At 40.2% G+C, this 18,924-nt stretch overlaps 2 protein-coding genes across 2 annotated transcripts; one reads left to right on the top strand and one right to left on the bottom strand.

The window, feature by feature from the left end:
- Window positions 1-193: 193 nt before the first annotated feature.
- cmtm3 (CKLF-like MARVEL transmembrane domain containing 3) lies at window positions 194-4,150 on the top strand (the record flags this gene model as incomplete). Its single annotated transcript, XM_079555535.1, has 5 exons — window positions 194-484; window positions 3,452-3,607; window positions 3,695-3,790; window positions 3,863-3,980; window positions 4,116-4,150. The coding sequence occupies exons 1-5, from the start codon at window positions 362-364 to the stop codon at window positions 4,148-4,150; spliced, it is 528 nt and encodes a 175-aa protein (XP_079411661.1). The 5' UTR covers window positions 194-361.
- A 605-nt stretch (window positions 4,151-4,755) lies between these two features.
- cmtm4 (CKLF-like MARVEL transmembrane domain containing 4) lies at window positions 4,756-18,074 on the bottom strand. The gene is made up of 4 exons (XM_079555406.1): window positions 17,455-18,074; window positions 13,271-13,447; window positions 9,279-9,377; window positions 4,756-6,153 (listed from the first exon to the last, which is right to left on the bottom strand). Exons 1-4 carry the CDS (start codon window positions 17,638-17,640, stop codon window positions 5,986-5,988), a joined length of 630 nt encoding a protein of 209 aa, XP_079411532.1. The 5' UTR covers window positions 17,641-18,074; the 3' UTR covers window positions 4,756-5,985.
- Window positions 18,075-18,924: the final 850 nt, after the last annotated feature.

The raw sequence follows: 18,924 nt of genomic DNA, 5'->3' as shown, positions 1-18,924 counted from the left end.
TTCTCAGTTGCACTGCACGGCTAAGTTTTCAAGCTGCCAACTCTAACACAAGCTGTTTGCAGTAAATGTTTTCATGCAGAATAATAAAGCTCTGTCTTTGCCCTCTGAGCGTATGAGTCGCAGATTTGAGCCTAGTACTTCCCTCTTGTGCTTCGTGCAGCTGGGGGCATCGCATTTCACATCTGGAGAAAGCAGATGTTGCGCTTTTGGGAGCCTGCGTTTCCGCGCTGTCATTGTTTCCGTTTCCACCTCGGATGAGGCGAAGCAAACGCCCCCGCCCTCGTATCTTTTGCCCCTTAGCAGCATACGCGCACTCCGAGCTGTATTTGGAGTTTGGAGCGAAAGACAGTTGTTTGGCACCATGGGGGACATCGAGGCTCCCGGATCCAGCGACGCGCCCGCGCACCACGCGGTTCTTATGGCGGTTCTTCCGAGCAAGGAGTTCGCCACCTCCAGGAAAGGCATGCTGCTCATCGGAGAAGTTGTAAGTATCACTGAGACTTGTTCTGTTGTAAACAACTCTATGGCACCCGACTTTCTTTTTAACTTTTCATTTTAAGTTGCAAGGTGCAAATGAGGTCAGTTCACATAAGTGCACAACTTGTCAGTAACACATTTTAACATTTTACTTGCATAGGGGCCTACCTGTTGCAGATACATGGGACACAAACTTGACTTATAGTACATTCTTTCTGTAGCCAAATAGGCCTATGATTAAAGAACGCAGTTTTGCAAATGCTGTTTTTTGTTGTTCAGATTACCATGAGCCCACCCTGATGATTTATGTTGTAATGATTTTATAGCTGCTTTGTAAGTGCTCCAGCCCTGTTATTTTGTGTCATGTGACTTTCATCCCATTTCATCCCCATGTCTCTGTGTCATGCCCTGCAGCGTGTCTCACTGAGTTAACATAATATACCTTATTTTTACCACCTACAACCATATAAACAGCTCCTGCTGACACTTGAATGCAGAAGTGTGGCCTTTGTGCCCCTGTACTGCATCAGAGTGTGATAAATGCTACTTTTGGTATGTCTGTGTGTGTGATACAATTCCTTGTGCAAAGAGTGAGTTTCACTTTTTAAAACTACAGAACATGCCAATGATTTACATCAAGCCTTTGGAATGTAGAGCCAAAGAACAGTATCTTTGTCTGATACAATTTACTTTGTAGCTTGGACTTATCTTCAAGATGGCTCCAATCTAAATGTGATTTAGCAAATTGAATATTTGTGCTTTTTAGTTCAAACTTAATTCTGCTAGTTACAGGTGTATTATTCACCTTTTTATGTGAAACAAAAGTTGACCTTGTAGTGACCCAGCGGCTGTATGAGTGGCCTGCCTTTACTTTTTATCACAGTGGTCTCTTTAATGCTCCAGGATGGTTTCTGGTGAGCGGGTCTGTCATCAGTGAGAACCTTCCAAACAATTGATCCTGGAGCATCTGTGATGGACAGTAAAGATGCCATGCTGACCACTCATACAGTCGCAGGTCACTACAAGGTCAAATACGCACAAATATCAACTTTTTGTTTTTCTCCTAAAATGCATAATGCACCTTTAACTTTACTAGTGTTTAAAAGGTGATGAATACCATAAATTCTGGTTAAATACAAGCCTGAGTATCCGCTAGAACAGTGCTTCTCAAACTCTGATACATGTGTTACTTCAGATTGGGCTTGAATCTTCACTTCATTCTGTCCTCCTTTGGGTTAGTTGGGTTTGGGTTAACTGTTCAGTCCTTCCTTATCCACGGTTTAGCCCTATTTTAGACCTAGTATTAGCTCTGGTAAATAGACATGTCGGTTCTTGAAATGTAAATAAATTCTCAAGTGGTACTTGGTGTAAAACGTTTGAGAAACGCAAAGTAGTTTTGGTTCCTTCTAAATTATCAAGGAAGTATAGCTTTTAATAGACATGTTATTTAGCTGCAGTTAAATGTTCTAGGTTTAAGAGATTTCTTGCAAAGCTTTTACTCTGGTTTCAGAACCGTGTCCTTCGAGACAATTCAATCTGCATGCTTTGTTATATTTATGCCACAGTGAAAAGTTGAAAGTGAGAAAACAGCATGTCGCAGTCCTAAGCAGCATTAGTCAGACACATATCCTGCTGAGCCTGCATTATTGTACACAGTGTGTCAGACCACCACGTCGCTCTCGTCAGGATGCACAGTCGACTCCAACTACAAGCCTGATAAGGAATGTGCTATCTCAGGCAGTGTGCTTAATATGCTGCACGGAGCATGCTTTGTAGTGCCTGAAATATTTCCCTAAGTTGAACAAGCTGTTTTATATGGAGAAAGCAGTGTGGCAAATGTGTGCCAAGTGTGCCGCTCCCCTGGTGGTATGAAATTACAGCCATGGAATTGGAAAAAACACTTAAGCGACTTTGTAATGTGTTTCTCTCATTGTTTTGGATGTTTTTGTGACCGGGACATGACGACTAAGCAAACTTCAACTGGCTTTGAGAACAACTTTTTCCATTTTAGTGTGACTTCAGTTCTGTTTAATATTTACCGTCAAAAGATCCTGTGAGAATATGTACAAGCCTTGAGAGAACATGCTTTAGCTTTTTGGGTTCAAAAAGAGGGAGGTTTTTGCCTCAGGCCAGATCAGGATGAATGAGTCAAACAAAGACAAGATGGCTGCACTAAGTTAACAGTTCACCGTCTGGACAAGGCAGACTTTTCACTGGACTTGGACTGGATTTCCTGTAGTATTTGGCATTCATGCAGTTACGTCTACGTGCACTTTTACCAATTACAATACTTAATAAAAGATACTACAACTTCTAACTATTATATCCACTATTTGTGAACCTCTTTGGGATTTTTATCTGCAAATTCTGTGATATAAATAAAGCTACTAACAACTAGTGCGCCTTGTAACATTTGCCCATGTTAAAACTGAATGAAAATACAGTCTTACTGCTCCCACTACTACTGCTACTACCTAACATATTGACAATTCTAATATTATATAAAAGTACTTCAGCCACAACTGCGCGTACTACTGCACTACACTTATGTGTGAGACTATAGCATATTGTGTCAACATTATCTTTGATTAGCAGCTGTCTCTCCGCACAGGAAGTCCAGCTGCTCAGCTGACTGCCAGCTTCAGGGAGAAGTCTAACTCAAGCTTTAAAATAGGAACAAAAATGTATTCATGAAGAAGAATAAACATTTATTTCACAAAGTTTAACAAATATTTCCCCACCCACTCCCCCCTCAAAATGCACTGCCTGAGTGACTGATGGGTTTACCTGATCACAGAGACGTAGACTCTCAGCAGAAGTAGCTTTAAAAGGTACAAACAGCTATGAAGTCCACATGAGCTGTGTCAAATTCATAATCTACACTTTTATGAAAACTGGGTAAACGATTCTACATTATATTGCATCACAGAATTAAAAGGGATTTGCTCACTATGCCTCCTTTTTGTATTTTTAGGTCCTGTCCTTCATTGCATTTGTGTGTTTTGCTGCATCTCCGGCAGCGGGCTTTGTTACCGTTCCTTTAATTGAGTTCTTGGGAGCCACTTTCATACTGTTCGCCTACTCTACCAAGTTCAATGAGAGGTTTAAAGGTTTCCTGTGGCCTCTAATGGTGAGTTGATGTTTAGATATTTTCTTCCTATCATTAAGGTTAAAAATATATGAATTAAATGAATGACCTTTCTTTTCTTTTTTTTAGGATTTTCTAAGGTGTGTAACTGCATCGATCATATATTTCATTGTCTCCATAATGGCTATATCTAATTATCGAGATGGCACATCTAGAGCTGCAGGGGTATGGTGCACATTTCTTGAACAGGTTTTACATTTCAGATACTTTTAAGTTAATGTAATGTCATCTTTGCAGGTTTTTGGGTTTATTGCCACCATAATTTTCGCTTTAGATTTTTATATTGTTTTTATGGAGCTAGCAGAGTTCCTCAAGCAAGGAGGCAGGGCGTCACCGGAAGAAGCTACTCAACAAGGCAAGTTCTGTTTAACATTTGTGTGTTATGATTTTGATGTCAAAAACAACTTCAATCAAACTACCTATTCCCACACAAGGGTATATGATATTATATTATATTACCAACTTCTCATTTTACCATTTTATTTTTCAGATAAGGATTCAGACTCAGATGATGATTCTGACTGAGGAACATCCACCAAATGAAAAGGAAAAATTACAGTCAATCTATGGCACGTAGCAATTGTAGCCCCACTGTTACAATCAACTGAAATGATTCAATTTCAATGTGAAAAAATTATAAATGGTTTATTGTGTTTTTATAGCAACACATCACCATATGTTTTATGTTACAACCAGTTGTCTTTTTACCTGGTACAAGCTGTGATTTCCACAACACAGTCATGCCACATTTTGAATGAAATATTTGATATTGTGCAAGTGACAACTTGTGATGTGCCTTTGATCATTTTGATTGGGAGTGACGGACAGTGACAGGTTGGCTGGTTACAACCTATTAAAGTTTGTGTGCACTTTTTGTATCACCCCAACCACTGCCTCTCATTTAGGCCTCAAATGTTACGTCCAACTATAATAATCTGTCTCATGTTTTATTGAACTATGAATTAGTGCTTTGTTTTGACCATCACTGCTCCCCAAGCACTGAGGCCACAGTGACTGACTTTACACACTGCACTACAGTTGGATGTATTTTGTGAAGACTGGGACTTGTGTGATATCACCTGTTTTTATACTTTATGTATTGTAATAAAAGCTTTAATAAAACACTTTTAATGTTTAAATCCTTTTATTTAACACTATGTAAAGCCTATTGAAAACGTATAAATTACACAGAATCAGTTACATTGTATCAAATATGAACTGTTCTTCATAATTACAGTGATTTGATTTGAAGACTAATGTTCAGGTATTTGCAGTTTATTGTATATACATTCAGTTGTGATTGTCCATTCAGCAACTTTGGTCACGCCAAACCGGGACAGTAACAGTTCACCAAGACACGTGATTCTAGTCCACATGAACAAAACATGAACAAACCACCCCTTATTCATCAACTTCAATGGCCACATACCACGTGACACATAAACCACTTCGAGTTACAAGAATCTGCAAAACAAACCAGCAGGTGGAGCTGTGGAGTCATTTTTCACAATTCAAATCAAAGGTCTGACAAAACACAACAAATGTCAAATATATATATAAAATTACAAATAACGTTTTAACGGAAAATTGATTTTATATAGATTATGACGCTGAAATAAATACAGCACTTCAAAAGAACAAATTACTGTAATATTTTTGGTTGAATTGAAGATAAATAAAGGAATAATATCAACTATTTAAAGGTTTTTAAAATGTTCTCCTTTGTGTTTAAGGCACAGCTGTGATTTTAAAACGTTTTTTTTTTTAGATATATTAAATTTCTGTTAATCAAATAGAAGTCAAATCTACTTTTCTGATAAACTGAAAATCCTTGGGGATATCAGGCATGATTAAATAACATAGTAAAAAAATTTGGTCCCAACAATTTATTAGTATGGAACATGAGATTAATAATATTTAGTGTTGTCATGTGGATAGTGTTCAAGTTTATTAATAATAATAAGTTTAAAAACAGATGTGATTTCAATAGCTGCTCAAAGCCACGTGGTAAAAACCAAGGGAATAAAGATGCAAAATGTGCAGTAAAATCAAATCTTCAAAAGCCATAGGAAGAGAATTGTCCAAAGTGAACCTTATATTATTCTTTGACACAGGATCTTGGTCAAAACGTTCTTCAGTTTGGTTCAGGATGCAAGTGTGGAGCTTATCAAACACAAAACAACACAATTCATGTACTTCAATATCATTCACAGTGTGAGAGAAAACTCTTCAATCCACCAGAGGGCAGTCTTTTTTTTTGACTCAAAAACATCAGCCCATAAACGTCTCCGGATGTTTCAAAATATCATGGAGTTTGTGTCTCTGTAGTCAGCTGCCTGTGTGGTGACTTCCACTAAGTCTTATACTAGTTCAGGCCTCGACTCCATCTCTCCTCTGGACGCGGTGCGAGCTCTCATGTACTCGCTCGACTGTCCTGCCCCTGTGTTACTGTTGTTACCCCGGCGCCACCTGCGAACTGCCAGGAAGGTGTTGACAGAGTACACAGCCGTAACTAGGAAGCCAAAGATCTGCAACACAGAGGGAGAAGGTGTTCATAATAACAGTAACAGTGGATCTAAACTTATGCTGCATCACGATCTTTCACTGTACCCATCACCCCACACCCCAAGTAAAAATGGTACGGCCTATTTTTATACACTATTTACAGCATCTCAAAGCTTTATGGCCTTTGCTATGCCCGAGTATTGATCGTAAGGCTAACATAATAAAACAAATCAACTGGCCAGTTCAAAACCGCTGGTATACACTGCGTTCCAAATTATTATGCAAATGACATTTTTCTAAGATTTTCTAAATTGTCAACTCAAATGAGAGTCAGCATAATTTTCAAGTCTTTAACTGGTAGAGGATCATTTAAATGTGGTTGAAAAAATCTCCCAGTGATAACAGTATTTTTTTCCAAAAATGAATGTAGTAAAAACCTCAAAATCTACTGTTCCAAATTATTATGCAACTCATCGTTTCAATACATTTTAAAGCTTGGAATTAACTGAAAATGGTCATTTGTTGAATTTGTAGCATTAGGAGGTCATATTTACTGAAATCAAAAGCTATTTCAATTTAAAAAATATATATATCTGCTTGGATTTCTTTGCAGGATGTTAGAATAGCCTCCCAGAGCAGCTGTTTGGATGAAAACTGCCTCCCACCCTCATAGAAGTTTTTTTTGTTGAGGCTCCAAAGGTTCTCAATAGGGTTGAGGTCAGGGGAGGAGGGGGTCCACATCATGAGTTTCTCTCCTTTTATGCCCATAGCAGCCAGTGATGCAGAGGTATTCTTTGCAGCAGGACATGGTGCGTTGTCAAGAGGATTTTGTTCCGGAAAACATGGCTCTTCTTTGTGTACCATAGAAGACAGTGGTCAGTCAGAAACTCCACATATTTTTCAAAGGTCATTTTCACACCTTCAGGGAGCCTAAAAAAGGAGCCTTGTTGGGACATTGTGGCCATTCACTAACTAGTCACTACTCCATTGATTTGACTATCCAGGGTTACACGGCACTCATCAGTGAGCAAGACTGTTTGAAAATGAGTCTTCATGTATTTCTGAGCCCGTTGCAGCCGTTTCTGTTCATCAGCTTCAATTAACCGTTTAGGGGAGGCCCGGATAGAAGTTTTGCGCACAACTGCAGCCTCTGGAGGGTCCTACACCTTGATGTTTGGGAGACTCCAGAGGCACCAGCAGCTTCAAATACCTGTATGCTGCTTTGTAGCATCTGTTCTCTTAACCTGATGTGTTTGTCTGGCAGAAACCATCCTCATTGTGCCTTTATCTGCACAAACCTGAGTGTGCTCTGAATCATCCACAAATCTTTTATCAGTATGATGATTACGTTTAATCTTTCATGAAATATCAAAAGGTTTTCATACCTAGACCAAGGCATTCAACAATTTCACGCTTTTCATCAGCAGACAGACCCTTTTTCTTTCCCATATTGCTTGAAAATGATGATCTGCTTAATAAAGTGGAACACCCTTTTTCAATAGTTTTTCCCTTAACTGGGCTTAACCTGGAAACTAATCATCCCAGGTCTCTGAGATTAATGTCAGTGATTGATCGAGCCCCGAGACACGATACCATCCATGAGTTCCATTATTATTATTATTATTATTTTTTACCTTTTTGACACAAAATACAATTTGCATAATCATTTGGCCGAGCTCAGAGCCGAGCGCCCTTTGCGGCTGAACTACCTCACGTCAAGCGGCATGTATTCATACTGCCACGGAGCAGGGGCGAAGCGCCTAGAGTAGGCCTAGTATTGGACTCAAAACAACTTCTCGTGGGTTCATTCTAAAGCAACAGTATAATAATTATAAGATAGGAATACAACTGATATGCCTCCTTAACGTGCAAAATGTGTTTTAAGCACAATACTTTTTTTTTTTTTTAAGTAGGCATGGAAAATTATGTTATTAATATGCCTAAAGTTATATTTAAGTATATTTCCTTATGTATTCCAAGCACTACTAGCTTAATACTTTTTTTTTTCATTGTGCTTAAAACATATTTTGCACGTTAAGGAGACATATCACGTATTCCTATCTTATAAATCTTATAGTGTTGCTTTAGAATGAACCACGAGAAGTTGTTTTGGGTCCAATCCTACTCTAGGCGCTTCGCCCCCGCTCCGTGGCAGTATGAATACATGCCGCTTGCCGCGAGGTAGTTCGGCCGCAAAGGGCGCTCGGCTCTGAGCTCGGCGTGCGGTGTGAAAGAGGCCTTATATGCTTAAGTGGTCCCATCTCCTACTCTTTCTTGCTTCCTACCTGCTGATGTCATGGCGATGCTTCTCTGTGTTTTCAAAGTCCAGACACCTACGAGCCATTGACAAAGCCTTTTTTAATCATGCTTCATAAATTAATGTAAAAAGGCCACACTGCCTTGTGAATGCAGTTTTGGTCTCTTTTGTACAGAGATCTGTGTCGGAATACCAGGTAGCTTGGGTGAGTCTGATTAGCCTGGCATAAAGCCACTGCCTTTATTTAGTCTGGAATTGTAGTAATAGGACGCGAATTCCAAATCGAGACTCAAGGCGGGGCTAACGAGAGCGAACAAATCAATTATGTCCTCCGCCACGATTGTTTGTAGTCCACACGAGCAGTCGAGTAAATGTTCTGGTGAAAGCCCTCAGAGCAGCTCATTTAAAACAGAAGAAAGGGCATCTTCACTTATTTGATTACGGCCTGGATGAGCACTGGTGTTTGATGGGAAATCCTAGCACAGAAGATGACGCACCATTAACTCCCACCCTCCGTGCTATGATTGGCTCGTCTTGGTTTTGTCAGTCAGCGAAATTCAAATCGCACACCTCCAGACTGTACCCCCATATATCTCTTAACATGGAGGATCAGTCTGGCTCGTGCCAGGCTACAGTCTGATGGCGGTCAAAGGGTCTGTTGGCGCACATGTGTGTGCATCTGCGCTTCTGTTAGTACCCAATATTAATGATGTACTTTTATCAGTGGACAGCTTTAACCAGCAATAGACTACCATAACTGTAGAGAAGTGGTTACTAACCTTATGAACACCACTGAGTATGTGGTGAATGTACAATTGTCTAATGTAAAGCGCTTTGTGAGTTCTTCTTCTTCACAAAGTAATCATAAACATTGTTGGGTTTGATACTCACCACAGCTGCGATCTCTGCGCCTGTGTTGTGGTTGATGCAGGCCAGCACCAGAGAGCAAAGAAAGAAGAAGACGGTGCAGGCTGCAGTGTTGACAAGGTCCTAAAACACATAAAACATAGTCAGATAAAAGCATAGATCAATAAATGCACTTAGATTCATTAAATACAATTAAATATAAAACAAGTTCAAGCTGCTCTGTCAAGATTTGAATACATAGACATTTACTAGTATTTAAAATGTGACCTTTTGATAATGAACACAGTTACACCACAAGAGGGCAGTGTATCAGGCAGTTTAATTTAAAAGTTCAACGCTTTCGCTGTCTGTCCGCTCTGCCTGCCTTTTTACATAAAACAGGTTGAGAGAGAGATTTCCCTTTGAAGCCCTGCACCCCAGTTTCAAACAGGGCAGCTTTAAAAGGAGGGAAGGGTCCATAATAAAGTGCACAGCATGACTGGGGTTAGGGCCTCGTGACCACAAGCTTGATGGTAATAAATGGAGACATGACCTCTCATATGACACAGTCTCTCAATGGGAATTGCCATGCATTTACAAGCCTTCAAGGTTTCAGGCAGTCTCCTGCAGATCTGTGATCAATAAAGCTCTATTTAGAATTGTATATCAAGTTTTACAGCAACTCTTGGAAAGCCTAAGTGCTTATCGGTGTGTGGAGCACAAAAAAAAAGCAACACTACCTTGGTCAATATGAAAACATGAAGTGGATGAACAATCACCAGACCAAAATACACAGCTTCATTGCTCTCTAAAGCAATTGCTCAAACCTTTCACACCAAGTCCCAGCTCATAAAATATCTGACCTTCCAAATACCACCAGGCCTAGTTTCAAGATGAAATCAGTACAAAAAGAGCTTTCAAAAGGGTTTGAAACTGGGTGAGCTGAATTAAAAGTCTAAAGTGAATGTAAACCATTTGGCTTCGGATTACTTTTGAAAACAGGAATCCCAGCTTAGGTTTTCTGATTTGTAAAAGGGGATCTGGATTGTGTATGAAAGAGATCGCAGAGAAGTGTAATGAGTAGCCATGAGTGATACTAAACACTTGTTACTAACCGCCAATGTCCGCAGTAATCCTAATCCTGACAAGTAATCCCAACTCCACCCCCCCCAGTCATTCGGATGAGTAGTCCACAAACACTGAGCACAATGCAACGCCCCGGTCTGTCCTGACTAACTAGTGTAACAGGAACTACAGCGCACTCACAATTCAGTGTCCTGTTCTTTGGAGCAGAAATAATCCATGGTCTCACTCTACTCTTTACATCAACATTCCACGTTTTAACCAGAGCAGCAGGCCGGAAAACCCCAATAACACACAGAGAACCAGAAAAATCAGCAGCTTTCTGACTCCACTGCTATTCATAACATTTTCTCGCTACCTGCAAAAACCATTACGGCACACTTTTAAAAAAGATCCTGAAACCAAGCCGAAATGTTTCAAAATAGACTGCTGAGGGGGAGTGGGGATGGGTGATATGTTGAGGAATAGTTGTGTGGATTCTTAAATGATTGATGTACACAAGACAATTAAACTTACATAAAAATACATAAAAATATAATAATGGCTCAGCCTGTTAGCGAGTGGTTAAAGCTCCTGTTGCTATACACTGACGCAACTTCAAGTCCATCCTGGCTCAACTTTCTGAGTGTCTCAACCTCTTTCAAACTGAGCTTTCCTGTGTAATAAAGCCTACGGGCCATACATTCATTAAAAAAGGGTACTATGAAGACATAAATAATTGCTTAAATTTGCATTGTACTTGAAAAACACGTTCTCAGAGTCCTCGTCAGGGACTGATCATGGCTGCCACAACCCATCGCTCACTCACACATCCCAAACACACAGGCAAAGTGGGTGAAGGATCTTGCCCAAGGACACTACTAGAGTATACAGCAGTCGCAGCTGGTAATTAATCCACTGATAACCCGCTGAGCCACCGTCATCTTACTTTGACGAACGGCAAATAAAGAAAAGTGATCAATCCTCCATTTCTGTCAACTTGGGTGGCCGACATAAACAATCCAAACCAAGGATAGTTTGATTGGACCGCACTTCTGACAGATTTATGGTGAATGCAAAGAAGAGTGAGCAGAATTACATTTACAGACTAAAGCATACCACTTTTTCAGTAATTAGCAATAACTTGTATAAAAAAAGACAAATTATAGACAGATAGCAGACTAGATATATAGTTAATTGCCTTTAATTCTGCAGATTTGTAAATATTATTAAACTTAAGATAGTTCTGTATCTTTTCTCCAGTTGTTTGCTTGAAGTAGTGGATCACTGTGTGGTTTCCATTGCATTTCCTCCAAGCTAACCACTTTCTTGTTAGGTAACTTGCATACATATATATTGTACCACGGATACAGCAACCTGATAGCTATGGTTGTATTTGGACAAATGCCTTGACGTCCACTGCTTTCTAAGTACAGTAAGCTATGTGGTTTCTGGAAATTCAGTTAGAAAGGTATTTTCCACTGTTTCTGCACAAAGTTAAGTAGACTGTGTTCAATAGCACACACACCATCGTGCACATGTAGGCAAATCCAGGCCAGTTTGTGCCAGAGATCACCCACCAGCTCGTTTGCTTAAAGCTGACAATGCAGATCCTACGAGCAACGCAGTGGAAGCCACCCAGCTGGTCTCAAAACTCAGCTGCTCAGTTCATTATGGGATACAATGAAGCTAGACCAGGGTCAGAGCATCAGTCTCGCAAAGCGTGAAAACACAACAGTCCAGAAATGGAGAACACCGCTACCATTTACTGTTTGTCACAACAGTAAATGGTATGGCCCATGCTGCTGTATCATGAGTACCTAGTAACATCTCTCTAAGTCAGTGGTTCTCCAAGTTTTCACATCAAGTAACACCTCATAAATATCTAACCTTGCAAGTACCATCAGGCCTAGATCAAGTCAAATCAGAATATAAATAGATAGAATAGAATAGACTAACTTGTGTCTAAAGCAGTGGTTCTCAACCTGGGGGTCGGGACCCCCAAGGGGGTCGCAAGACAAATTTGGGGGGTCCCCAGATCATTTAGATAAAATATACATATTTTCATTAGCATATAATCTAATGTTTTATTGGAGCATGTGTTTGCTATTTTACCAGAGTGCCATTATTTGTCCGTAGTTTGATTAATTTTATTTCAGTCATTTGTTTTTTTTCTTTGGTTTTTCAGAATTATGTAGGCTAATGTTCCTATTTCTCACATTGTGACCCAGGCGGGGGTCACAAATCCCTTTACCTGTTATAATGGGGGTCGCGACTCCAAAAGGTTGAGAACCACTGGTCTAAAGTATGAACGGTTTTATGTATTAAAACAGTACTAAGTAACTCATGCCCCTAGAGGCCATAAGCGCCACTGCAGGTGTCTTAGCATGTTGCGAATTTTTACTCATTAATTGTCCATGAGAGTAAATACTACGCTGACAGAGAAGACAAAGCGAGAGAGGGATATTGTACATCCAATTACACAATGGAGATACATTTTTTCACTCAAACTTTGCTGTAAACACTGCTAGAGTGGCGCTAACCTGCATTGCCCATTAGCCTGTTAGCTTCTTCTTCGTGATTCCATTAGTGTGTAGGCAGGAGGCATGAAAGTTGCAATTATGGTTTTCTGGCCAGAGACACCGGGGGAGATGAAAGACCCCCCCCCAATCATCCCATTAACACTTGCATTACACCCAGAGGGACTACGGGAAGGATTTATTAAGGTAACAAATTACTTAGTACTGCTTTAAAGCACTAGGGCTGCACAATATTGAACACAACAGCTAACTTGTCCCAGGACCCGGGGGACCTTAGTGGGGTTATTATGATCTAGGTTTGTGTGTGGCATTGAATATTATTGTTAATCTTTCATCATTACAGCAGCAATACATCACACTTTAAAATGCGGTATTGTGGAAGGCCAATTGATTCTGTATTTGTGTAAACAGGCCATTTCTGAATTGAATACTTACTGTGAGGCTCCAGTTGATATGGGGCACCTTGGTGTGCAAACTAAGGCAGAAGATGAGCAGAAGGACCCCAGTAACCACACACGCAGTACAGCTGACGAACTCGAAGAAGTAGATGCCTCCGCAGGGGGAGCACCTCATAATAGTCTCTATACAGATGAAGCTGATCAGTGACAGGACCTGAGGAACAAACACAAGAGGATTGGTGAATGGAAGTATATTTTTCAAAACAGAACTGCAAAATGTTTCACAAATGTGTAAATGTGATTTTTTTTTGATTTTTTTGACCAGAGCGTCCATTTTTGTATTTTAAAATCAAGAAGCAGTTTACAGCCCTAAACTGGATCTGTGAGCCTCATTTAGATTTGTTTTTTGGCCTTGAGCATAAAAGGCAGTGTGGGTCAAGTCCGACCAGAAGTTTATTATGGCTGCTTTGTACAAGATGACAAAGTGATGTTTCTATGAACAGCCTTGCGGACATATCTCATTAGCTGCATTCTAAACTAATCTCAGTCAGATGATATCTCTGTATACTCCATCAACAAACAATATGGAAAGAAACCTACCGCTCTGTAATTCAAATGCCACAACCAAAGAAACAACTGTACAGTTCCTAATATTAGGTAAAAATAAAGGTACTTTGTTATAGGAATATGATGTAGCAATATTTTCCTTCTCCTATTCATTACAGCGCTATATCTACTGTAAAAACAATGTCCAATGGCAGTTAAATCATTAATCATTTCAGCAGTTATGCTATTTAAAGGTTAAACATGTTTAAACTGGGGCATGCAGGGAAGTTATTTTCTTTCTTTTACAAGCCTTTGTAAATCGAAAATGAAGATCAATTGTTAAGAGACTTAAAGGCTTCACTCACTGAATCATTGTTATCAAACAGTACAGAAGGCCTTGTACTGGCGGCAAAGTAAAAACATTGAAAAAGATCACTGCTAAATAGGGCTGCATGATTGATATCAATGACAAATGTTGTTTGTTTTAAAATCAAGATTCAGTTCACTGTGACCATTTTAAAGATGTCCAGGAGCAGCACTTACACACATTTGAGTGAAGACTTAAGTATGTAAATGCTAAATTACAAGAATCACAAGCATTGGAGAACATGTTTGAAAAAGTCTAAGCTAAGTGTAACCAGGTTTTATTAATAATTGCATGTGATTTCATATTTGCTACCATTCAAATTGAGATTTTGATACAATCGCAATAATTTGTGTGGTCCTATTGCGAAATGAAATACAATTATTGTTTCTTTTCCACTTGTATATTGTGTTTTCACTCATTTCTCGTACTTTTGACGCATTTCTGCCTGAAAGTTGTGTGCTACTTCCATATGCTATTATCGCATACTCCTGTGGAACACAATGATTGTAAATGTAGCAGCACTAGTTCATGTATTTTTCATATCATTCATATGAAAAAAATAAACAGGATTAAATCCTGCAATTTCAGGTGGGCCGACATTATTGGTGTATCCAGTTTAACAGCTCATACACGTAGGCGAACACAAGTTATAAGGTTACACCCTGTTGTAAGGAGGGTCTCTGGGCTGGGTGATGTCATGTCTGTTGTAGAAATCTTTCTCCAAAAGCCCTGGAGCAGCAAATAAACTGGCCAGTAATCGTTTTACCCCCCCCCCCCCCCCCCCCCAGTTTTGAGATCTTTGCTTGCTATCAAATCAGACATTTTCATTTAAGTATTGTGAAAGCAGCACTATTAGGTCCTACTTTTCCATACGCAAGTGAATGAAACAAGCATATTACTCCCAGTGCATTCTCATCCATGGGCATATGCGCTTTATTGCCTTCCTCTACGGCATCTTGAACTTGGATCTCCTTCCTGCACCATCTGTCTATACTAAAGTGTTGGGCGAGAAAAGCCTTGCTTCAAAGATTAAGACACAATATGTTACACATTGGCTGAAATGGGACCACATGTAAAAGAGATAGAAACTGCCCAGAGCCATGCGTCCCCGGGTCAAACTAGTATTAATCAGGATTTAGTGTGATGTTAAGTATGCACACCTGTTTCTGCATGTGTTTCATCCAATAAGATGTGACTGAACGATGTGATGAGAACCACGCATTGCTTGGGACGAAGGCAGGAAGCATCCATTGACATTAGTGACATCTATTCACTTCAATGTGCATACTAAAGGTGCATGCAACTGTAGAGTCATGTTATGGTAACTCTACAAGGCAGATGGACAGTGACATTTGGTTTGCCTTTGACGAGATCCTGAATGAGACAAAGGATCGGCAGTGACCAAAGCAGACACGCCTTGCTCAAGTTTCATCCTCCTAAGGGGCATTTCTCTGACCAGTCCCGGGGCGGTCTACACCAGTCATTAAAGCAATACAAGGAGGTGACATGTTCTGAAAAAAAACCCCACAAAAACTGTGAAACGATACTCTAAATTGGTGTGACTACCATTAGGTATGAATGAACCACTAATCGAATTCATCACAACAAGTTGAACACTGAAATAATTATCAGTTAATTAAGTAAAGAGTAATTGCAATGCATAGTACACAGACGCCAATAAATGCCAAATCCTGAGAGAGAAGAGGTTAAATTACTCAATTAAACGACAGTGTTAGTTTAGTGTTTTTAATAAGAAACCTATTTTGTCTGTAGGAATACTCCATCAATGCGCACTGTCATTGTTTCCTTGGGCACAACACTTCACCCCACTTGTCTCCAGTGTCTGCGTACATCGGTGTATGAATGAGAGTGTGTAAGGGTGACTGGTTCCTAACTGTAAAGCGCTTTGGGCCAGATAAAGGTAGAAAAGTTGAATCCATTTACCATTTACCATGAATGTGCTTGAGCAGAGTCACCTTACTGTGACATCAGAAAATAACTATCAACCAGTTGAACATCTGCGGGAAGCTAAAAGCTTAGTTTCACCATAGAAAATGTAGCCGCCATCTTAAACTATATGGTCTTAATAATGTGATGACATGTGAACACAAACTATTAATATGACTCTAGTGGAATTTGGGAAACAAAGAATACTCGGCTGTGGTGACTGTGCAAATGACAAGGCTGGGTCACACAAAGTTGAACCGATTATAATGCAAACAAAAAAGGGCAGGGAGGCTTCGCTGTATAATGATTATTTCCTCTGGCAAGGTCATAAGGAAATACAGGAAAGACTCATGAGAATATTGGATGTAATAGTTTGCATGCAAGTAGAGTATTGAATATCACATACAACATGCTGTAACTAAAGGTGGACCAGTTCTGTTCAACAGACCTCTGTAGCACATAATAGGAATACATGTCAGCCTTCGCACATAATATTTCTGATTGGAGGTTGACTGTACAGTTGAGTTTGAACACAGGTGGTTTTTTGTGCAAACTTCCCACTCACTGTGTATATAAAGGTAAACATTGGAACTGCAATTCTGTTACAAAAGGATTTTTCCATGTAGGCTTCAGTATTTTTTCACTACTGTGTGTGGGTTCCTTTGATGCATGCATTATCTGGTTGTAGATACACTGTGCTGTATCCCTAAGATGTTGTTACAATTGTTGTGCAAAATAACAAAAAATCAAGCTGCATGCAAGTGGTCATCTAACTGGGCGGTTACTGTTTAATCAGATACAGTCAATCATCTATAGCAACGTTTTATAGATCACAGATTATTGTAGCCATGTATTACTATGTGTGGAAGACAGTTAATATGTTTAAGAAAATCTCTCTTTCTAGTGCGAGTAAGCTTAGTGACAGTGGATGAAATGTTCTTGGGAAAAAATGTTTTGACCAGATGTTTCTAAAGGTGTGATGGTACAATGAGAAACTGTTAAAAACTATTGGAATAATAGTGTACTATTAGTACGTATCACACAGATCTGGATCAGCAAAATATACTGTTTGTGGCCGTGGAAAATGTCAGCCTATGAAATATTAACTTATATGAGATCCCTGCCACTGGCCAAACAATTACAGGCTGCGCAATGCTTACAACACATGTTGAATCTTTCACAATAGGAGGCTGCAACCATGACTTGCTTTGTAGGTGTAACTTGAAACTGGCAGCATTCGTGCATGCTTTGTTTTGCATTCATTCATTGAATCATTGTAGTAGAAACTCAAGTGAACACAATAGTAGGCTATGCAAAGACTGTTAGATCGTGCGTATTTTGCACTGCGTTATGAAACTCACCACTTCAACCACCTTCAAGATCCCGAAGTAGGACTTGAGGTAGTCCATATCGAACCTAAGTCCCCACAAAATGTTGCGTGAGTGCACGGGCTCCGTGGTGGGCTGGTACGGGCTGCTGGCTCCAGAAATCATGGAAGTATTGGAGGCCTCGCCGTCAAACGCGTCTCCCTCCTCTGTGGTCCTCATGATGGCTTTGGGGAGTGCCTGGTCCGACTTTCAGGACGCAAGAAAAAGCACAACCGCGCAGATAATGTGTAGTCCTGTCTGTGCAGCCTAAGTGACAAAGAGCACACGCTGTCCCATGGATGGAGACTGCAAATGAAGCTGTCCACTTTTCAAAGCCGCCCACCGCGAAATAGGTGCGCGTTTTACATAGCCGTTGGCCGCCTGCTATCCGTGCGTCCTCCTCCGGTAACGCTGGGTCTCACGATAACAGTCCCACCAGTGAAGTCACTTGTTAGCGCGCCACGACCATAACACAGTCGTAAGAAAATGTCTACCCAACAAGACACAGACTCTACGAGAAAAAGCACGTCGTCGCTACCTTAGGCAAACTTAATAGTGCTGGTCTCCTGCCCCTTATCACAGTGAGCGTGCGCCGTCTTTCGCTCGGTTTATGGCTACGGATAGGCGTGAGTTTGTCTCCGCCCCTCCTGAAAGGGCACATTCTTGTATAAAGATGTGAGCCAGTTTTCATTATTCCGAAACAGGCTGCAAAGATCAGAAACGCGCAGTATTGCGGGTTGTGGGACTGTATTTCTTCCTAAGGAGATCCAGTAAAATCTTTCTGACAAGCACTCTGCTCATTGGCTGCGTGTCTGGAAAAGATAGTCTACATTTGCCTATCACACAGTCAGCAAATCCATAATCAAAGAGCGTTTCTGTGCTGAAGACTAACTTGTACATCAATATCTAATATCTCTGATACATGGGCTATTCATTTGGCTGTTTTCATCCCAGTAGGCCTACCTGTATTTTTCGGTGACTTACTGCCCTCCATTGTTTTTCTGGAGTAATGACAGGTTGCCAAAGCTGGTGGTATGTAGAAAATGCTGAGAATGTCTGCATGACCATTTCAGTGTGTGATTACGTTTAAATAATGGGGTAAATTCAAACAGTGGGCTCTGGGACTTTCCAAATGGCATCCTTAGCCCTTATTTTACTGTAAAGTCAGTGCTCAAGTTGGAAAAATATTACTTCATGCATAAGTTTAGTTCACTGAGTCAGTGTCAGGACTCAGACTTCCTCTCACCTGACAACCCCATGTCCGAGCCATCTCAGCTGACTATTCATATACTCTCGAAATAAAATGGAGGAGCAGAGGCTCAACTTTGAGCTCTGCTAGGATGACTGAGCTCTTACTCGGCATTGTTAAGCTGTGCTGTATCTGAAATCAGTTCTTTTGGCCAAAATTCTTAACTTCATAAGTACTGTACTAAAAACATGCAATCTGAACAATTTAGATAGTTG

This window comes from Gobius niger (genome assembly GCF_951799975.1).
Source record: "Gobius niger genome assembly, chromosome: 4".
NCBI classification, from domain to species: domain Eukaryota; kingdom Metazoa; phylum Chordata; class Actinopteri; order Gobiiformes; family Gobiidae; genus Gobius; species Gobius niger.
The sequence above is the reverse complement of the archived record's forward strand: the minus strand, read 5'-3'. Positions and strand labels throughout refer to the sequence as shown.